The sequence below is a fragment of the Varanus komodoensis genome, unplaced genomic scaffold, assembly GCF_004798865.1.
Source record: "Varanus komodoensis strain SLA01 unplaced genomic scaffold, ASM479886v1 scaffold42, whole genome shotgun sequence".
Classification (NCBI taxonomy): domain Eukaryota; kingdom Metazoa; phylum Chordata; class Lepidosauria; order Squamata; family Varanidae; genus Varanus; species Varanus komodoensis.
The window spans coordinates 1975912-1993352 of NW_025335972.1; the positions used below are offsets into that span (position 1 = coordinate 1975912).

At 41.3% G+C, this 17441-nt stretch overlaps 1 protein-coding gene across 2 annotated transcripts in view; it reads right to left on the minus strand.

Annotated features, from left to right (window-relative positions):
• ATP2B3 (ATPase plasma membrane Ca2+ transporting 3) overlaps positions 1–17441 on the minus strand; it is a 75994-nt gene that overhangs the window by 19608 nt on the left and 38945 nt on the right. For both annotated transcript variants that reach the window (XM_044443464.1, XM_044443465.1), the window contains exons 10-19: positions 16478–16719; positions 15481–15715; positions 14085–14264; positions 13317–13404; positions 12983–13089; positions 5464–5655; positions 3165–3378; positions 2816–3027; positions 1838–1945; positions 67–249 (exon numbers count right to left, since the gene is read on the minus strand). In XM_044443464.1, coding sequence (XP_044299399.1) covers positions 67–249; positions 1838–1945; positions 2816–3027; positions 3165–3378; positions 5464–5655; positions 12983–13089; positions 13317–13404; positions 14085–14264; positions 15481–15715; positions 16478–16719 — 1761 coding nt within the window. The remainder of the gene's footprint in view (positions 1–66; positions 250–1837; positions 1946–2815; positions 3028–3164; positions 3379–5463; positions 5656–12982; positions 13090–13316; positions 13405–14084; positions 14265–15480; positions 15716–16477; positions 16720–17441) is intronic.

A 17441-nucleotide genomic window follows, 5' to 3' on the forward strand; every position in this document is an offset into this window, starting at 1 on the left:
AGGGGGTGGGGGAAGCATTGGTGGGAGGAGTCAGATGCTGAAAGGCTCCTCCCCATTATCTCATACCTGGGTCTGGATGCGATTGAGGCCACGGAACCACAGGATCTGGCCACGGCGCAACTCCCGCTCAGCATGGTCAATTTCCTCCTCGTCCTCTGCCATCTCCTCATCGGTGATCTCATCCTTGCCGGGACCATGCCCTGCCTCCTTCAAGCATTTAAGCTGGCTGGTGGGGATGGTGGCAATGACCTGCAAGAGGGGTCAGAAAGCTATTCTACCTTCCAGGTTCTTCTCTGTAGAACAGAGTCCTATATGTCCAAGGGTCAATCGGTATAGCACAATTTTCTTGCACTGCAGTAGAATCTGGTACTGGATGCTGCATTCACGACTTTGAGGGGCTAAGCACATGTTACTTGCAAATACGTGTCACTCAAACTTGATGCCATTTTTAAAAAATCAAAAAGCACTTCAGGGAGGAAATTTAGAAAGGAGAAGTATGCAAGCGGAGGAGGTGATATTGCTCCTTTCTTCCCCCATTTGCTGTGCTTCTGCTCCATATGGTTCCTGGTGGCCTTTTTCCTTCCCTTAACAAGATTCTAGAAGTGTATCCAAATCCACCCATCCCAAAGCTTTTATTTTTTTACAGTAAAAATGGGTCCATTTTGTGTTTGTATGAATGTATGAATGTATGTATGGTTACAACCCATGAGAATCTCAGCCTTCATGAATAAAAAGGTTTCTAGTTCTTAAGGCTGAGGAGAGGGTTTTGAGACAGCATTGATAAATTCCAGTGAATTCAGGAACCAGGGCAGAGGCTGAAGAGCAGGATATCTGGGGACATGAGGGTAGAGTTTCAGCTGTCCCATATAGCTCTTTGCCCTTCTCCCAGACCTATAATTAGAAGAAGCAGAAGACATGCAGAATAATACAATTCTCAGGGAGAGTTATACATGTGGGTCCAAAAAATGGCTTGAAGTGAAGGGAGGAATTTGGGTTCCTTCAAAGTAGCTGCTTCTGCTTGCCTGCCCTTCCTTCCTTCCTTCCTTCCTTCCTTCCTTCCTTCCTTCCTTCCTTTCTTTTAGTACCACCCTGGTAATGGAAAAATCTCCCCATTGACTGGACTGACTAAAGCCAAATGACAAATTGCTTGGTACTTCCCCTGATTATATTTTCAAAGAAAGTATCATGCAACTCTAAAAGTTAGGATCTAACTGTATCATAAATTCTGCAATGCATAATACACCAGATAAAAGAAACTCTTAACAGTATTATTTTTAACTCTTCTGATATTTGAAGGCAAATCTTGATTTGGCAAGGCGGCTTCCTGAATAACGTCCTTTCAAAACATTTGTTGGCGAAATCAAAATTCTGCAGCAAGGGCAATTGAAATTCTGTGCAGAGAAAGGAAGGAATCTGCAACTTGCATAAAATTAAGCATATTTTCAAATATTTGTGCTTATTTTGCAAACTCTATTTCTCCCAATCCTAGGAAAGAGACAGTACCCTGTTCACTCCTGAGATATTACCGGGCATTTTCTCAGCACATTTAATGATTATTGGTTTAGTAAGGGCTAGAAACACATTCATTTGCTATTTGTTCCATGTATCTATCCTATCTTTTCCTGCAAGGAGCAGAGGGAGCATAGTTGATCCTCCTGCTCACTGTCTTATCGTCACAGCCCTCCAAAGTAGATTAGGGTTCAGACCCAGGACCCTAAGCCACAGGACAGTCCGCTTTGTTTTGGAGAGCACAGCAGTAAAAACAAGTCTCTAGGCTGAATGCTAGAAAGTCCTGGCTTAGTGCAGATGGACAGGTCAGAATTAAGATTTTTCTTACCTGTCCCCAGACAAGCTCGCCAAATCCCACAAAGAGACACCAGAGCCATTGCTCCGCATTCAGTGGGGAACAGCTGAATGGCTTCCCCCCAAATTGCACAATGATGATCTGTGTGGTGGGAAAAAAGAGAGAGAAAGCAAAAAAAGCAAAAAAAAAAAAAAAAAAAAAACCTAGTGGGAGACCCACATTCCTTAATGTACCACATACACACTCTATTAGGCCCATTTGAAGTGTTGTCAAATTACTGCAGTATCAGACACTAAGAGGAGGTAGGGTTGGACATAAATTGTCAAGTTCAGGCCCAAAGGGAAATCAGGATCCTCCTCAGAGCACAGGAGAACTAGGAGTAGAGGCAGAACAACAAGAGGCAGGCATGCTGCCTCAGATAAGACTGAGAACAGGAACTGAAGGCACGCAACCAAGTTCAAGGAAAAGATCGTAGCTGTTGCAGGGAAAGAAGACCCAGAACACTGTGAAGGACAACCATGGGGATAGAAGCAGGTAGAGCTTTCTGTGAGACAGACAAGCTGCTCTAAAGGTTAACCAGCATGCCAGTGGCCTCTTTCTTTTGCAAGGGGTACTGGGAAATGGGACCAGAGCAAACAGAGTTTTCTCTAGCTGTGCCTCATTCCAGATTCCTTAACAGAAATGAAGTCTGAATCCATATAATCCTTTCCTGTTACCTATTTCTTCTTCATTTCAAAATTTAAACTGTAAACTCCTTGTGAAATGCCTAATAGATTGCATAATGATAATGCTAATCATTATTGCTACTGCATATAATAATGTAAGAATTTTGTAATAATATATTGACCATGCTGCCTGGTAATTATGATAGTTACAGCCCAATATACAGAGGGCAGCAAGTTGGGGGAGGCTGACATACATGCATTTTTACCACCTATATATTCATGCCTTCACCCTTCCCCAGGCCAAACCCATTCAGTTTTGTACATCCATCACTTTGCAAGTATGTACCTGGATGCCAAAGGTGCCCAGAACAATGGCGCAGAATATGGGGTTGCTAAAAATACCATCAAAGACATTGCGCTCGCCATGGATTTTGCGAGCATTGATCTCATTGAAGAGTTGCATCATGACAAAGGTGTTGAAGATGATGGTGTAGTGCTCCGAGGGTGGGGAGTGCAGTGGGGCATTGCGGCCACTGTCGATGTCAAAGAAGACTTCACCTGTGGATGGCATAGCGTGGTTAAAACAGCACATCAAGAAGAGGACGCTAGAGTTCTCTCTTCTCCTAACTAGATTGAGCTAACAAACCCATGACCCCCCCCCCCCCAAATTACCAGTCAGTGTCATGGAAACCCACCGACAAATAGGAGCGTGAAGATGATAATGAGCTGGTACACAGCATGGCCCAAAATGTTCTTCATCATGGTGCGGGAAATGAGGGGCTTGTTGCGTCCGTATGGCTTGCGCAGCAGCAGAGCCTCAGTGGGGGGTTCGGTGGCAAGAGCCAGGGAAGCAAAAGTGTCCATAATCAGGTTCACCCACAGCATCTGCACTGCCTTGAGTGGAGAGTCCTATAAGAGATGAAGGGCCCCTATAGCATCAAAAGGTCCAACACTTAGTGGATAAGAAACAGAATGAAGCAGGGATATCTCCATGATATGCCAAAGTGGCATTTGTTGAGGTGCAAACTTTCTGTCAAGCTTATTTCTGAATAGAAACGTTCAATTAAACGTTCTGTGGCATTTGTTCTGTGGCAAGGAGGGCAGTGACCAGAAAGCCTTCTCAATAGCATCCCCATTTGTGGAATTCTCTCCCCAAAGGGGTGAGCCTAAAACTAATGTTGTTATGCCCTTATGGCCTGGCAAATACATTTTTTTTTTATTCTCAGGCTTTTAACTGTGTGTTCTTATGCTTGCTTAGATTAGAAAAAAAGGTCTACAACTCCAAAACATGCTGACTAGGGCCTGCTGGGAGCTGCAGGCCTTTTCTTCAGTCTAAGCATGTTCAGGATTCTAACTTTAACTTTATTTTTCTTGTTTGAGCTTTTAGGATTTCTTTGTGTTTGATTATGTTTTAGTAAATTTCCTTAGAACTCTTCCTGAAAGGCAGAATATAAATCTTCTAGATAAACTAGGAAATAAATATGCAAGAAAAAAAGAAAATAAATATGCATCATCTATAAACAAAGGTTTGTTTATTTCATTTATCATGTATATTTTAAATGTGGTTTTAATTTTCAATGGTATTTTTTCCTCTAGTGTTTTATATCATGAAGCATTTTAGACTGTATTTTAATGAACTGTTGTAAACTGTCCAGAGAACTTCAGCTGTTGGGTAGTATGGAAGTTAAATAATGATATAATTTTTATACTGTCCAATTCTTGGCTGTTGTTTTCACTTCAGAGTGGTTATTTCAATCCATATGCAAATTTAACCACTAAGTAATTGTGCAAACAACATTTTAGCCAACAGAAAAGTTGTTTCACAGATTTCAGAAAACTAAGTTAACACCATAATATAATGTCCAACTGCACAGTAGGCCTGGTCAAGGCAGGGGAGTTCAGGGAAGTTCCCTCACCATTTCCATCTATTCTGTAAAGTCCACTGTAAAGTGTGATTTTCCTGTCCCTGCTCCAAAATATCAGAGGAGTGACTTACCTTTTCTCCTTTATTCCTCATAATCTTCCCTCTGAGGGAAGAAGGTATTCATAGGGATTGTGCTCCTGAAGGCCTGAATCTTCCCTCAGGATTTCCTCCACCATTTCTCCCTCAAAATTCTCCTCAGGACACAGAGGCTGTTTCTCAAGCCCGTTTTTATCAGAAAGCCAACAGAAACCAGGTCTAGCATGGTCTTGTGTCCACTTTTATGGACCATCCTGGATTTGAAAGTTTGTCTAAAGGACTGTCCACCATTTTGAAGGGGTCCTCTAATTGGAAACTGTCCTCATTTAACTGTCCTCTAACCTCTACCTGGAAACTGTACACCTCACGTTCTATTTAAAGATTTTTTAAAAATCATCCAAAGGAAGACCCAGGTCTTGAAGTTGTCCTTTCAAAAGCAGGTTGTGCAAGACAATACAAGTCACTTATATATTTATTTCATTTATATTGCTTTTGCTCAAAGCCTTCACACTTTAGCAAGATGCACTATATTTCTGTTTATATTAATCAGAATGGCTGACATTTGTTTGTTTGTTTATTTATAACTTTTATATGCCGTCCACTACTGAGGTCTCAGGATGGTCTTATAATAAAACACAGTGGAGCACAGCATCCAAATTGGTTTTCTATACAATGAAACCCAACATTAAAGTCAGACTCAAACCTTAAAATAATGGGAAAATAAAAAGGGTTTAGCCTGGCGCCGAATGGAGAAAAGTGTCAAATTTTGTGCAAGCCAGTATATTATCACTTTTTTTTTGGTGAAGTAGTTCTTGGCAATTTATACATGCACAATTTTTTTCTTGGATTCAACATTTATCTCATGTCTCTGCCTCAGAAACATTTTCCATTCACGCACCTATGATCCCCACACCCCAGCCCCACATGCAAATTATTTCTACAACAGCCTGCAGAAGCAGCCATCGCTCCCCACAGGCTCGGTTTGTGGTCTCCTATTTCTGGGCAACGCAGCTCCTGCCATTTCTTCCTCCCACCTGTGTGATGCAGGCGCCAGTGAAGGCTACAATGACGGCCACCACGTTGACTGTCAGCTGGAACTGCAGGAATTTGGAGATGCTGTCGTAAACGTTGCGGCCCCACATCACGGCCTTGACAATGCTGGAGAAGTTGTCATCTGTCAGGATGATGTCTGAGGCCTCCTTGGCCACGTCAGTCCCTGCTATGCCCTGTGGGTGGCACAGAAATACACAGGTAGGTACTTTTGGGCAAGGCACCTCTGTTTTTTCCCTCTTGTTTGCTGATGTGGCAGTGCGCTCACTGGATGCTGTTGTGAGCTGATGCAATTCTGCTAACTATGTGAATGGGTCACCATTGTTTTGGAGAATTTCCAATGACCAAATATGATTTGGCACCACAGAAACCCTCTTACACCAGGCTTTTAAGGATTCATTCCCTACCCAAATTTCTGGGGCAAAATAAAAAAAAATATTTTGTGAAGGTGAAGGTGAAATTGCTCAGTAATTGCTCTGGCTACCAAAGTCCCATATTGAATTGCTTCATTCCCAGAAATGTTAGAGTAAGTTCTGTACCATGTAAGCTGAGTTTGTCCCCTGTGTTTTGTATATCTACCAGAAGCCTTCACCAGAAACCTGCTTTTTAGGCCTGTAGGTTCTGAGCCATACTTTCTGGATGACAAAATGCAGACAGATATCAAAAGTATTTCACTAGATACATGTTAGGGAGTGGTTTCCTTATGATTTGCACTGGCTCAGTGTTCCAAATCTTGAGAAGTGGATCCAGCATCAAAGTTTTAGTTAGGAATCTTGTAAACTAATACGTAGTTTTATTGACAGTATTTGCTATCTTGCAGGAGCAGGTGAAATTGCACAATCTTCCAGTCCATAAACTTTAAATAAAATACAGTATGTGGGAAGTGTAAAATCTGTATCTTTTAAAATGTGAATGAAGGATTGTTCTTTCTCAAGAAGTGTAAAATCTGTATCTTTTAGAATGTGAATGAAGGACTGTTCTCTCTCACAGGAATGTGATGGAGGAGGAAGGAGGTGACTAGGCACAGTGGTGGTGGCATTGTAAAAGTAGAAGCAATATCTTCTTAAATGTAAATAGTATCTTTGTAAAATGTAAGCTGCGCAGAGCTTGCGGTGAAGTGTAATCTGTATGTCCATGGAGATAAGGGAAAGGATGAGGCACATACACAGATTCTTTCAGAGGGACAAAAGAGATGAGCTAACAACTTTTGGGGAACTTTAAACTGTTGAGGGACAGGGGAGAAGACTAATAAAAATTGTAGTTACTAGAGTTCTAACATATAAGGTGCACCGGAAGATTGTATGCTCGAGAGTAGCCAGCCAATGGCAAAACGAGAGTAGAGTTGAGTGGCGGGAAAAAGAGGCTGTATAAAATCTCATTGATGTTTGAAATAATTGCTCTTTGTTTCTCAGACTTCTGAGGCATTGAGCCAGCCTTTGCGGGGGAGGCCCTTCTCCGGGAGCTTTCTGTGAGGGATATTAGGAGGGTGAGTACCCAGAGGAGGGCCTTCTCTGTGGTGGCGCCCCACCTATGGAATGCGCTCCCCAGAGAGGTCCGCCTGGTGCCGTCGTTATTTGTTTTTCGGCGCCAGGCCAAGACCTTTTTAGTTAAATGATATTTTAATTGTTAATCTGTGTTTTATTTAATGGTTTTGTATTATCGCCGAAAACTCCAAATTTTTAATATTGTTCTATGCTTTGTTTATTTGTTTTCCTTGTGAGCCGCCCCGAGGCTTTGGCGATGGGTGCAGCATAGAAATGTTATAAATAAATAAATAAATAAATAACCACTTTTTGTATGGAATAAACTGCTTGTACCTACTTGAATCCTGTCTCAAGGAGTTTTAAATTTCACACAGTATATACTAACTTAATGTATTGCTAGGTTGTATTTATGGTTTATAAACAAAAAAGAAACCACTGTGAAACCAAAACTTAAAGACCAATAGCTTATTAAATGCTGATTATAAATTGATGACAACAATAATGGCCAGCAGAGTAAATAAATTTGGGGAAATGATATAGCTTTATGAAGTCTTGGTTGGATCACTTGGAAAATACTAAATTTTATAGATTATATACAAAACACAAAACAGCCAACATGATTCTGCCTTATACCTGCTTAAAAATTGATTCCAATGACTGCAGTATAATATTTTTAGGTGATTTGGAATTGGTCCTCATTTCTGTAATCTGATTCACTTCATATACACAGGCCTAATGACTGAGATTCTAAGAATTGGCATACTGTTTTCTATAAAACTACAAAGAGCTGTTAGACAATGTCTATTATATATTGAAATCATGCCTCAACAAGTGAGGCAAGAAGGAAGCATAAAAGACATAATTCTAAATCATGAATGTAAAACAATACTGTGCAAATGTTGCTGTGTTTCTGTTGTAAGACCCCATAAGGCCTGCTAGAATTCTCAAAAACAAATTAAATCAATTTAGTAATGTGTGTGGATATAAAGCAAACTCAGGAAAATTGGAATTTATATCATATATGGAAAGGGAGCATAAAGTGGAATTTGAATGTATAGAAGATCAAAAGGAAAAACAATAGGGGTCAAATATTTGAGAATAATGTTCACTGGAATCTTGAAATAATGTTCTTTGGCAATGTATATATACAGGAGTATTGTGTAAAGCTGTACAGAATCTGAAGAAATGAGCAAAATTGCCTGTTTCATAGTTGGGGGATTACCATTAAAAGGAAAATTCTGCTAAGTTTAGTATTTCTCTTTCTTACATTGTCAATTAAGACTTCACAAAGGTATTTAAATATAATTCAATCATGAATCAATCAATATTTGATGTAGCTATAAAACACCATGGGTGAGATCACAAACATTGCAACATGAGAGAGCTAGAGGAAGATTTTCAGTCTGCCATAAAATCATTGAATAGTATAGTTGGGGGTTGCCAATAAGGGCCATGGGTCTAGCCCCCTGTTCACTGCAGGACTCCAAGCTAAAGCATCTCTTATAGATTGCTGTCTAGCTGCTTCTTGAGTGATTCCAGTGTGGGAGAGCTCCCAGGTTATAGGATTCTTTTAAATACTGCTCTAACAGGTCATTTTTCCTAATGTCCATGCAGAATCTGTTTTCCTGCAACCTGCATTCTGGAGATCCAGGCCTTCCTCTATGTGACAGCCTTTCAAGTACTTGAAAAGTACTATCATATCTTCACTCAGTCTTCTCAAGGCTAAACATGCCTAGTTCTTTCACTCTTTCCTCTTGGGGTTCTGTTTACAGTTCTCTGTTCATCAGTGTTGTCTTCCTCTGCAGCTTTTCCTGTTTGTCTGCATCATTCAGGGTGCCCAGAACTGGATGCAAGACTCAAGATGAGGCCTAACCAGTGCTGAGTAAAAGGGAACTAGTACTTTGTTGATTTGGAAATGATATTTCTATTAATGCAGGCCAAAATAGCATTTGCCTTTTTTGCAGTAGATCACATTGTTGACTCATATTAAACTTATGATCAGCAAAAAATCAGAGATCCTTCTCACCTGTGGTATTGTTGAGATAAGTATATTTCTTCTAGTAACTGTGCATTTGGTTTCTTGTTTCTAGGTGCCAAACTTTGCATTTGTTCAGTGCCTCAGCTTTTTAAGGTCACTTTTAATTTTGTTTTATGTCTTCCAGAGTATAAGCTATCCCACTAAATTCTGTGTCATCTACAAATCTGATGAGCATTCCCTGCACCTCTCCATCTGAATAATTAACAAAAATGTTGAAGAACACTGGGCCCAGCACAAAATCCTGCAGTAATCCACTTAACCTCTCCCCAGTTTGAGAAGATGCCTTTGAGAAGCCCTGTTTGAACCCAGTCCTGTATCCAACAGTGGATCTACCTGATAGTTGTTCCATCTAGGCCACATTGAGCTAGCTTGCTAGCCAGAATATCATAGGGAACTTCGCCAAAAGCTTTGCTGAAGTCAAGATATACTATTCCCACAGTGATCCCACAGTAAGCCAGGGAGGCTACCTGATAGAAAAATGAGATCAGATTCATCTGGCAGATTCATCTTGATGAATCCATGTTGGCTTCTAGTAATCATTGCATTGTTTCCAAGGTGTTTGCAGACTGACCACTGTATAATCTGTTCCAGAATTTTCTCAGGGACTGATGTCAGACTGATTTGTTTGTAGTCCTCACATTCCTTCTTGTTCTTTTTTTGAATGCAGAGATAACATTAGCCCTCCTCCTATCATTTGGCACTTCGCCTGTCCTCCAGGATTTCTCAAAGATAATAGGCAATGTTACTGAGCATTCTTCTGCCAGTTCCTTTCTTTCTCTAGGATAATAGATACTCTAGGCTCATTGGGTAATGGGGAGTTGAACTTGTTCTAAGGAACTTGGGTTCCTTGATCATTTGCCTATTAAGCTCAAGATGCTATGCTGCCTCTTTTGAGGGAAAATCTAGCCAAAGAAAGAATTGAAACTTCTATTGTTTCATCTGTTATCATTTTGCTGTCATTAGTGACCAGCTGAACCACAATTTATTTCCTGTTTTTTACTATGCATGGATCTGAAGGCTTTTCCCTTGCTTTAGCATCCCTTACACTAACCCTGATTTCAACTCATTCGCAGTTTTAGCCTTCCTGATGTCATCCCTGCAATTCTGCACTAGGTGCTTTTTCCTTTGTAACCTGACCTTCCTTTCACTTTCTAGATGTCCTTTTTCTGTTTAGGTCTTCTCTAAGCTTTTTGTGAAACTACATTGGCTTTCTTGTCTTCTACCTTTTTTCTTTGTTGGAATTGTTTGCAATTCTGCCTTTTGAATTTACTTTGCCTCAGTATACAATAGTTGTGGATTTTAGACAGCAAGAGAACTGGGGGATTATTCTCGTGAAGCTTGTGAGTGAGCTGGAAAACATGCAAATATTATATTTCCTAGGGAGTTAATTTTTCATAGGTCAAATTACCAGATAGAAATGTTAATATGCACATTTCTTTTCCCCAATACTTGCAAATCAATTTATATTCAAGAAGCAACCAGAGGCACAGGTATAGCAAGACCTCATATTTCTTTTGAGAAATTATTGAGCCCAGTAGAAAGAAATAGAAAGGATTATTGTCCAATGCATGTACAATATTAATAAATTATCTGATAATGGAATAAGGGTATTTAGACAAAAGTGGAAAAGATAATTTAACTTAATCTCAGAGGGCAAATGGAATGATTTCTGTTTAAAGTCTAGAAGGAATATACAAGATGTTGTTTCCAGAGAAAAGTACACTGTGAATACCACATAAGAGGTATATGGTATTACACACTAGACTATGCTGTTTTACACTTAGATGTTCCTGGTGGTAATCTTTTAAAAGGAATCTCTGTAATCTTTTAAAGGAGTATTGAAAGAATATAATTAATTGAAATTGCATGGTGTAAGTTGCAATGAAGTCCAAGAACTATATTCCTGGGTGATGTTAAAGATGAGATCTCTAACCACTTTGTGGTAACGGTGAGCTGCAAGGATCTGCTTAACAAGAGTACTGTGATCAATATGCATCTGTCTGTGGTACAATGGAAAAAGATTGACTGCTATGATGATGAATGAAAGAGCAAGTTATAAATTGCTGTGGGAGGGAAACTCCATCCAAACTTTCCCCAAAAGTTGGATATCATTGATCAATTATTGGAAAAGGTTCTTGCCAGATGATTAGATATACTATAGATTTGTGAAACTCGTAGGTCACAAATAGGTGTGGGGAGCCTGTCAAGGGCTGTATTTCCTTGGGGCTAGTCTCATGGGGAGGTGGCTGTGGCTGGAGAAAAAAGTGGTCAGGACCAGAATCCAAACTGGGTCGGGCCAAATGGTTTATAATCACTGCTGACACCTTATTCTCCATCCCCCCCTCCCCTGCGCCCTTTCACTTAGCAGGCTGCTGGTTAGATTAGTCTTGCCATCTGTCTAAATGGATAGCTTGTTGCAAACTTCCTTGATTTTATGCATTTAGGCTCCTACTCTCACATTTTTGCCTTCCTTCCCACCTTGCTCCTCTGGACTACCTCCTCCTTCTCCATACAACACTTGCATGAAACTAGGCTAAGGACCACAAATGGCTCATCCTTCTCATTTAACATTCCATATGGAGGCTCAAATCAGTCTCTCAAGGACTCTAACAACATAGATCAGCTGGGTATCATATTCATTCTAACTGCATTGTCTCAGCTCACACTGATGATAAATATATGGAGCAGATGAATTCAAGTATACACACATACATAAACACAAATACATAACACACAAATGGCTACACACACGCATACACAAAGAGCAGCAGTAACACTATATAGTATTATACTCAGTATATTAGGATCAGTTATGACTGATGCTGGTGCTAATTTTACTTTCCAAAAATTTTAGCTACTTTGGACCAAAAATATATTACTTAAATCCATATGCAGCAACTCTGACTTTTACATTTTTACTCTAAAGTAGATGTAAGCGCCCTGATCCAGTACTTAAAAGCCCCCTCCCCCTCATGCGCACACACAAATTAGGGTCTCCATTTGGAATGGTGGCCCTGTATCTACTTTAAAATTGGGAGTGGGTACACACATAGCATCTAGATAAAAAGTAATATCTGTTTTGGCCCTGATTCTGATAATTAAATAACTATTTATTGAAGAACTACCTATGACTAAGTTGTAGCATTTCAGGTTTTTTCCACTTTATTCTATAGCTTTAGCTATAGATGCTTCCAGGTCCATCTTTCATTGCATCATCACCTGCTTCATTCACATATTTTCCAGACTTCATCCACTCATAGCTTTCCTATGAGCTTTCCACTCATATTCCTATTAATTTTCCATCTTTTTCTTAATGGAGAAAATCCATTAAGGACAAAATGCTGTGACTTGAATTCATAGCATTATGAACCCTCCATCTGGAAGCAACCCAGATGTACCTGGCAGCCATCAAAGCATGGAGAATAGGAATGATGGATGCTGGTTCTGGTTCCATAACTGGCTGGTTCAGGGAGAAGGCAAGCCTAAAACAACAGACCAAGCTGTATTCAGCCCAAATATGCCTTTCCCTCTATAGTGTCAAGGTCTGAAAAAAAATTCCTGCAAATTTGCAAAAGATGACTATGTAGAAAGCACTATCTTAGTGACACCTGTGATGTTCTCAAGTCCCTAGTCTCTTCCTAAATCCCTTGTGCAGTTTATGGTAAAAAAGTTTGTTTTTTTAGTAATAAGTTGATAAACAGATAAACATAAACATACATACAGTGTTCTTTTTTTTTAAATGGCAAACAGCCTGCCTGAAGCATGGGGGGGAGGAATGGCTGATGGCTGAGCCAGCGTTCCATTCGCGAGTATGTACATCTGTCACTTCCATTGCGACTCCAGGAGGAAGCTGGGCTCATCCCACAGATGAAGGACATGCTGTGAGCTCCCTCTTATATTATGTTTGTCTTCACCCTAGTTCCCTGTAGAGTAGATGTCCCTGTGGACACAGGGGAGGGAGTTCAGTTCAGCTTCTCTTACCATAGCAAAGCCCACATCGGCCTTCTTGAGTGCTGGTCCATCATTCGTCCCATCGCCAGTGACAGCAACCACCTGGCGCTGGTCCCCAATAGTGCTGTCAATGATGCCTTTAAGGTCAAGAATGCGAGTTAGCTAGTAGCGAGGGTGTATAAATCTAATTCAATATCAGAGAGGTCTGCATCTTACAGTGCTATGCATTCACAGATAATTTGGCCTGCACATCTGGAATTCATTTGCAGGAAACAACATCCAGACCCTGAAAAGTCCTACTCCCCTACCCCCATACTAAGTTTTCTTGCTTTTACCGAGGGCAAGGAGACTGGCAGTCTCTTACCTTTCACCAGGGTATGTTTGTCAGTGGGTGATGATCGAGCCAGAACCCGTAGTTTGGGCCAGATTTTATCAAGGCGTTCTTGTTCTATCTGCAGAAAAAGTATTGGGCAGAAGAACATGGGAAGCTTACTGATACTGAGTCAGATCATGGGCCCTTCTAGGCTAGTACTAGTTGCATTGGCCCTTCACGGCTTTCCGAAAGGTTTTTCTCCCCTGACCCATCCAGATATGCCAGTCCTTGAGCCAAGGACTTTTGCATGCAATGCATGTGCTCTACCACTCAGCTGAGGCTCCTTCCCCAAATGTGGACTTCACTCACATAATTCTCCTCAAAAATTAAGAGGCCAGATAAAATGTGCATATTCATCCCTTGATGGCTGCAACATCAGGTGATTATTTGCATGTGTGAATGGGCTATGACATCACAGGTTTTATATATTTATGAATGTTTATGATAGCAATACAAACAAAATGGAAACTAGCTACAGATTTCAGGAGAAGGAGCATTTAAAAGAAATGTCCTTCCAGGTTAAAAAAAAAAAAACCCCTTATGAGCACAAAGCTATAATGACAGGAAGCAGGCTAGGATAAAATCTTTCTCCGTGAAGTGCTAGCTTTCTGCTTGCAAGGAGTTCATTTATTTAACATGTGTTGGGGTGAGAAATAAAGTGAGAACTAAATAGCTTTGGCTATTGGATGTTGGAGAATAAAATCCTGAAATTCTAAGACCAACACCATCAGAAAGATTTAAAATAACAGATCCAGTCACCTCTCCCTTTTCATTGCGGATTCGCCGATTGAACTCCTTTCCTTCCAGGCACAAGAAGTCCTCCCCTGGCTGGATGATGCCACACTTGGCAGCAATGGCCCGGGCTGTGTTGATGTTGTCACCTGTCACCATGCGGACTGTGATGCCAGCACGCTGGCATTTGCGGATAGCTTCTGGTACCTGCAATAGAGACACAGGGCTTCTGAAACTAGGGTCATTGATCTTCTACAATCTGTTTTTCCATGCAACTGCTTTTCCTTCAAAACAAAACTGTCTGTCTTAATCATACTTTTTTTTAGAAAGAGAAAGTAATAAATAAATGGGGTCCTAATTCAGGCATTCAGGATTTCCACAGATGGCCACGCTCCCTTTCCCTGGGCTTGCTCCCTTTTCCCTGCTTCCAATCATTTGGTGGTTCCTTGATTTTTGCATGTTTTTCCCATTGAAAAATTTAAAATGCCTCTCCTAAGGCTTGGTTACTGGTGGTAAGAACTGTAAGCTAGTATTTTTGGCCCTGCCCACCAGTGGAATGCATCCCTGCAGAGAGACCTGAATTGGACTTAGTCTTCAGGTTGAAAGAGGTTCAGCACACTTGACCTGAGGAATCCTGCCAGAATTTTAGCAGATGAATTTTATATTAGTTGGAGCTTTCAAAACTCTTTCTGCAAAACTAGTTTAAGGAACATCCCTCCTGATCCCCAAAATAACCACCATCAGGACAGGCCCTAGGAGAATGAAAGACTGCATAAAGAATTGCTGCATCCACACAACCTTAGAATAGTTGTGGACAGGACCAAATCCAACACACTGTCTACTCTGGCTGCTGCTGTTGTATTATTAACAGGCAGGGGTGCTTCCAGATGAAGGGCTCCTAGCCACTCAAAGACATTAAGAACATTAAGCTGAATCAGACCATTGCTTTGTCTAGCCCAGTACTGTCAGCACTGGGTTTCAGGGGGGAGCTTTTCCAGCCCTCTCTGGTGATACCAAGAATTGCACCTGGAACTTTCTGGATACAGAACAGGTGCTCTATCACTGAGTCACAGCTGGTCCCATTGTGCAGCTAGCCCATCTTTCCCTTACTACTAGGTTTTTAGGGGGTAAAAATAAAGATGCAATAGGAAAATGCAGGTTTCCAATGGAAGACAATGATGCCTGTTCCCTTCATAAAATCTCCTGTGAACAAGGCAGAGCAATGGCATAGTAAAAGCCTTTTCTGGAAGCACCTGGAATACCTGGGTGATCCGAGCTCTGGGTCTGTCACTGGGGACAGGCATGAAATCTAAAACCTGAGATGAATTTCTCTTCCCTAAGAAACAACCAGGGAGGACCATAAATCTTAAGGGATGGGGTGGAGTATAGTTTCACAGAAAAGCCATTCAAGCTGAGCTGTTACCTCCGGCCTCACAGGGTCCTCAATCCCCACTACAGCAATGCAGGTCAAGTCTATCACAATATCATTTTCATTGTCCCAGTCCGGCTCTTTCCCTGCAGGGAAATCACGGTAGGCTATGCAGATAGTCCTCAGTCCATCACATGCCATGGGTTCAATCACCTTCTTGACCATTTCATCTCGGTCACGAGGTCGGAAGACCCGCAGCTCTCCATTGCTATTTAGTATGTTTGTGCACCTGGAAAAGGGAGAACACACTTAAAAACAGATTATACAAGATCCCTTCCTCTGAGGCTACAAATTTGCCACCCATGATATGAAATGCCTCTGATTTTTCATTACCTGAACCTGAAAGGCACTGAATTTTTAGAGTAGGACAGAGAACTCTAAACATATGTGAATTCCACTTGAGAAATATTCTAAGTCTCAGGGAGTTCCAAGTCTACAAGGTTTACCATATGTGAAATAGCCAAGCTCTGACTTTTTAAAACTCTACACTATAATCTGAAGTAGGCAGGGAGCTGAAACAGGGCCTTTTCAGTGGAGGTGCTCCATCTGTCAAATTCCTGAACCAGAGAAGCTTTCCTGACATTAACTCTGTTGTCTTTTTGATGCCAGCTGGAGGTTTTTTTATTTACCAAGGCCTGGGGATGGTTTAGACATTTTGAATGTATTTTATTTTACTGGGAGGGATTTCAAATGAATTACTATTTTGACATCTCTATCTCTCTCTTCCTCTCCCCACCCCCTTCCTTCCTTCTAGCCTGTTCATCCATCTTAACACATTCCCTACCCAGTATAATGGCCATAATAATGCTGAGATTATTATACTGAGATAATGTATGTTCATTATTTTGTTTCTTCTCAAGCACTTTGCAAATGAAGCTAAGTGTTTTGATGGAGATGCAAACTTCTGAGTTCAAGCTAACTCTAATTCTGGAGCAGGAGTACTTGTTCATGTGGGAATCCCTTTAACTCACACAAGGGTGATCAGACTTACTTTTTGAGGACAATTTCAGAAGCGCCTTTGCTGAAGAGGCGGTAGCCACCATCAGGCATGCAAGTGACGGTGCTCATGGACTTGCGGACAGAATTAAAGGTGTAAACCTTGTAGAGCTTCTCTTCAGGGATCTGTTCACGCACTGGCTGGTAGTCACGTCGCAGGTCAAGCACAAAGCCCAGCAGAGAGCACTCCGTCTTATTGCCAACCTGGCGTGGCAGCCCCCCTTCTTGCTCTGGAGGCTGGAGGTAACAGAGAGTAAGAAAGGACAATCACATTCTCTAATGCGTCAAGCCCCATCAATTTGCTCTGACAAAGGGTGGGGCAGTCTGTGTACCTGCAAGCAGGATCAAAATTGTGGGGTCCCAGAATTTGACTTTGAATTCAGGGGACATATCTATATTATAGTGTCAAAACTGGTTTAATGGTCAGTCCCTCTCTGCAGGGAACTCTGGGAACTATAGTTCTTTTCAAGGTGATTTTGGGCTTTCTCTCAAAATGTTATCATTCCCATCCCGTCCTGCCCGCCCACCCCTTCCCCGCAAGTCCCAGAATTTGCTGGAGAAAGCAATGACAAGTATCGGCTGGAGAAAACAATCTGGTATAAAAATAATTTAAGCTGATTTATATCAGTCCCACCCCCTCTGCTGACGTCTTGGCTGCCCCTTCCCTGTAGAAACTTTTTTTCTAGCTAGACTTCCTTCCTGTACTGGAGCCTGGCTAAGGCAAAAGGAATTTGAGCAGCACACTGCTGAAGGTACAGGAGTAGGAAGGGCCTAGCACCTCTAAGCCATTAGCCACTTTGTCTTTTAAAATGAATCTCTGGACACTGCTTTACCTATGACTGGGGCAAACGGTCACTTAAGGAGATGGCTCAGCTGCTGCCATTTCTCTTTTGGCCCTAAACCTTAGAAGGAAGCACAAAGTATGTGAATCCAGATGGTCAGCAGAACATAGGTACATA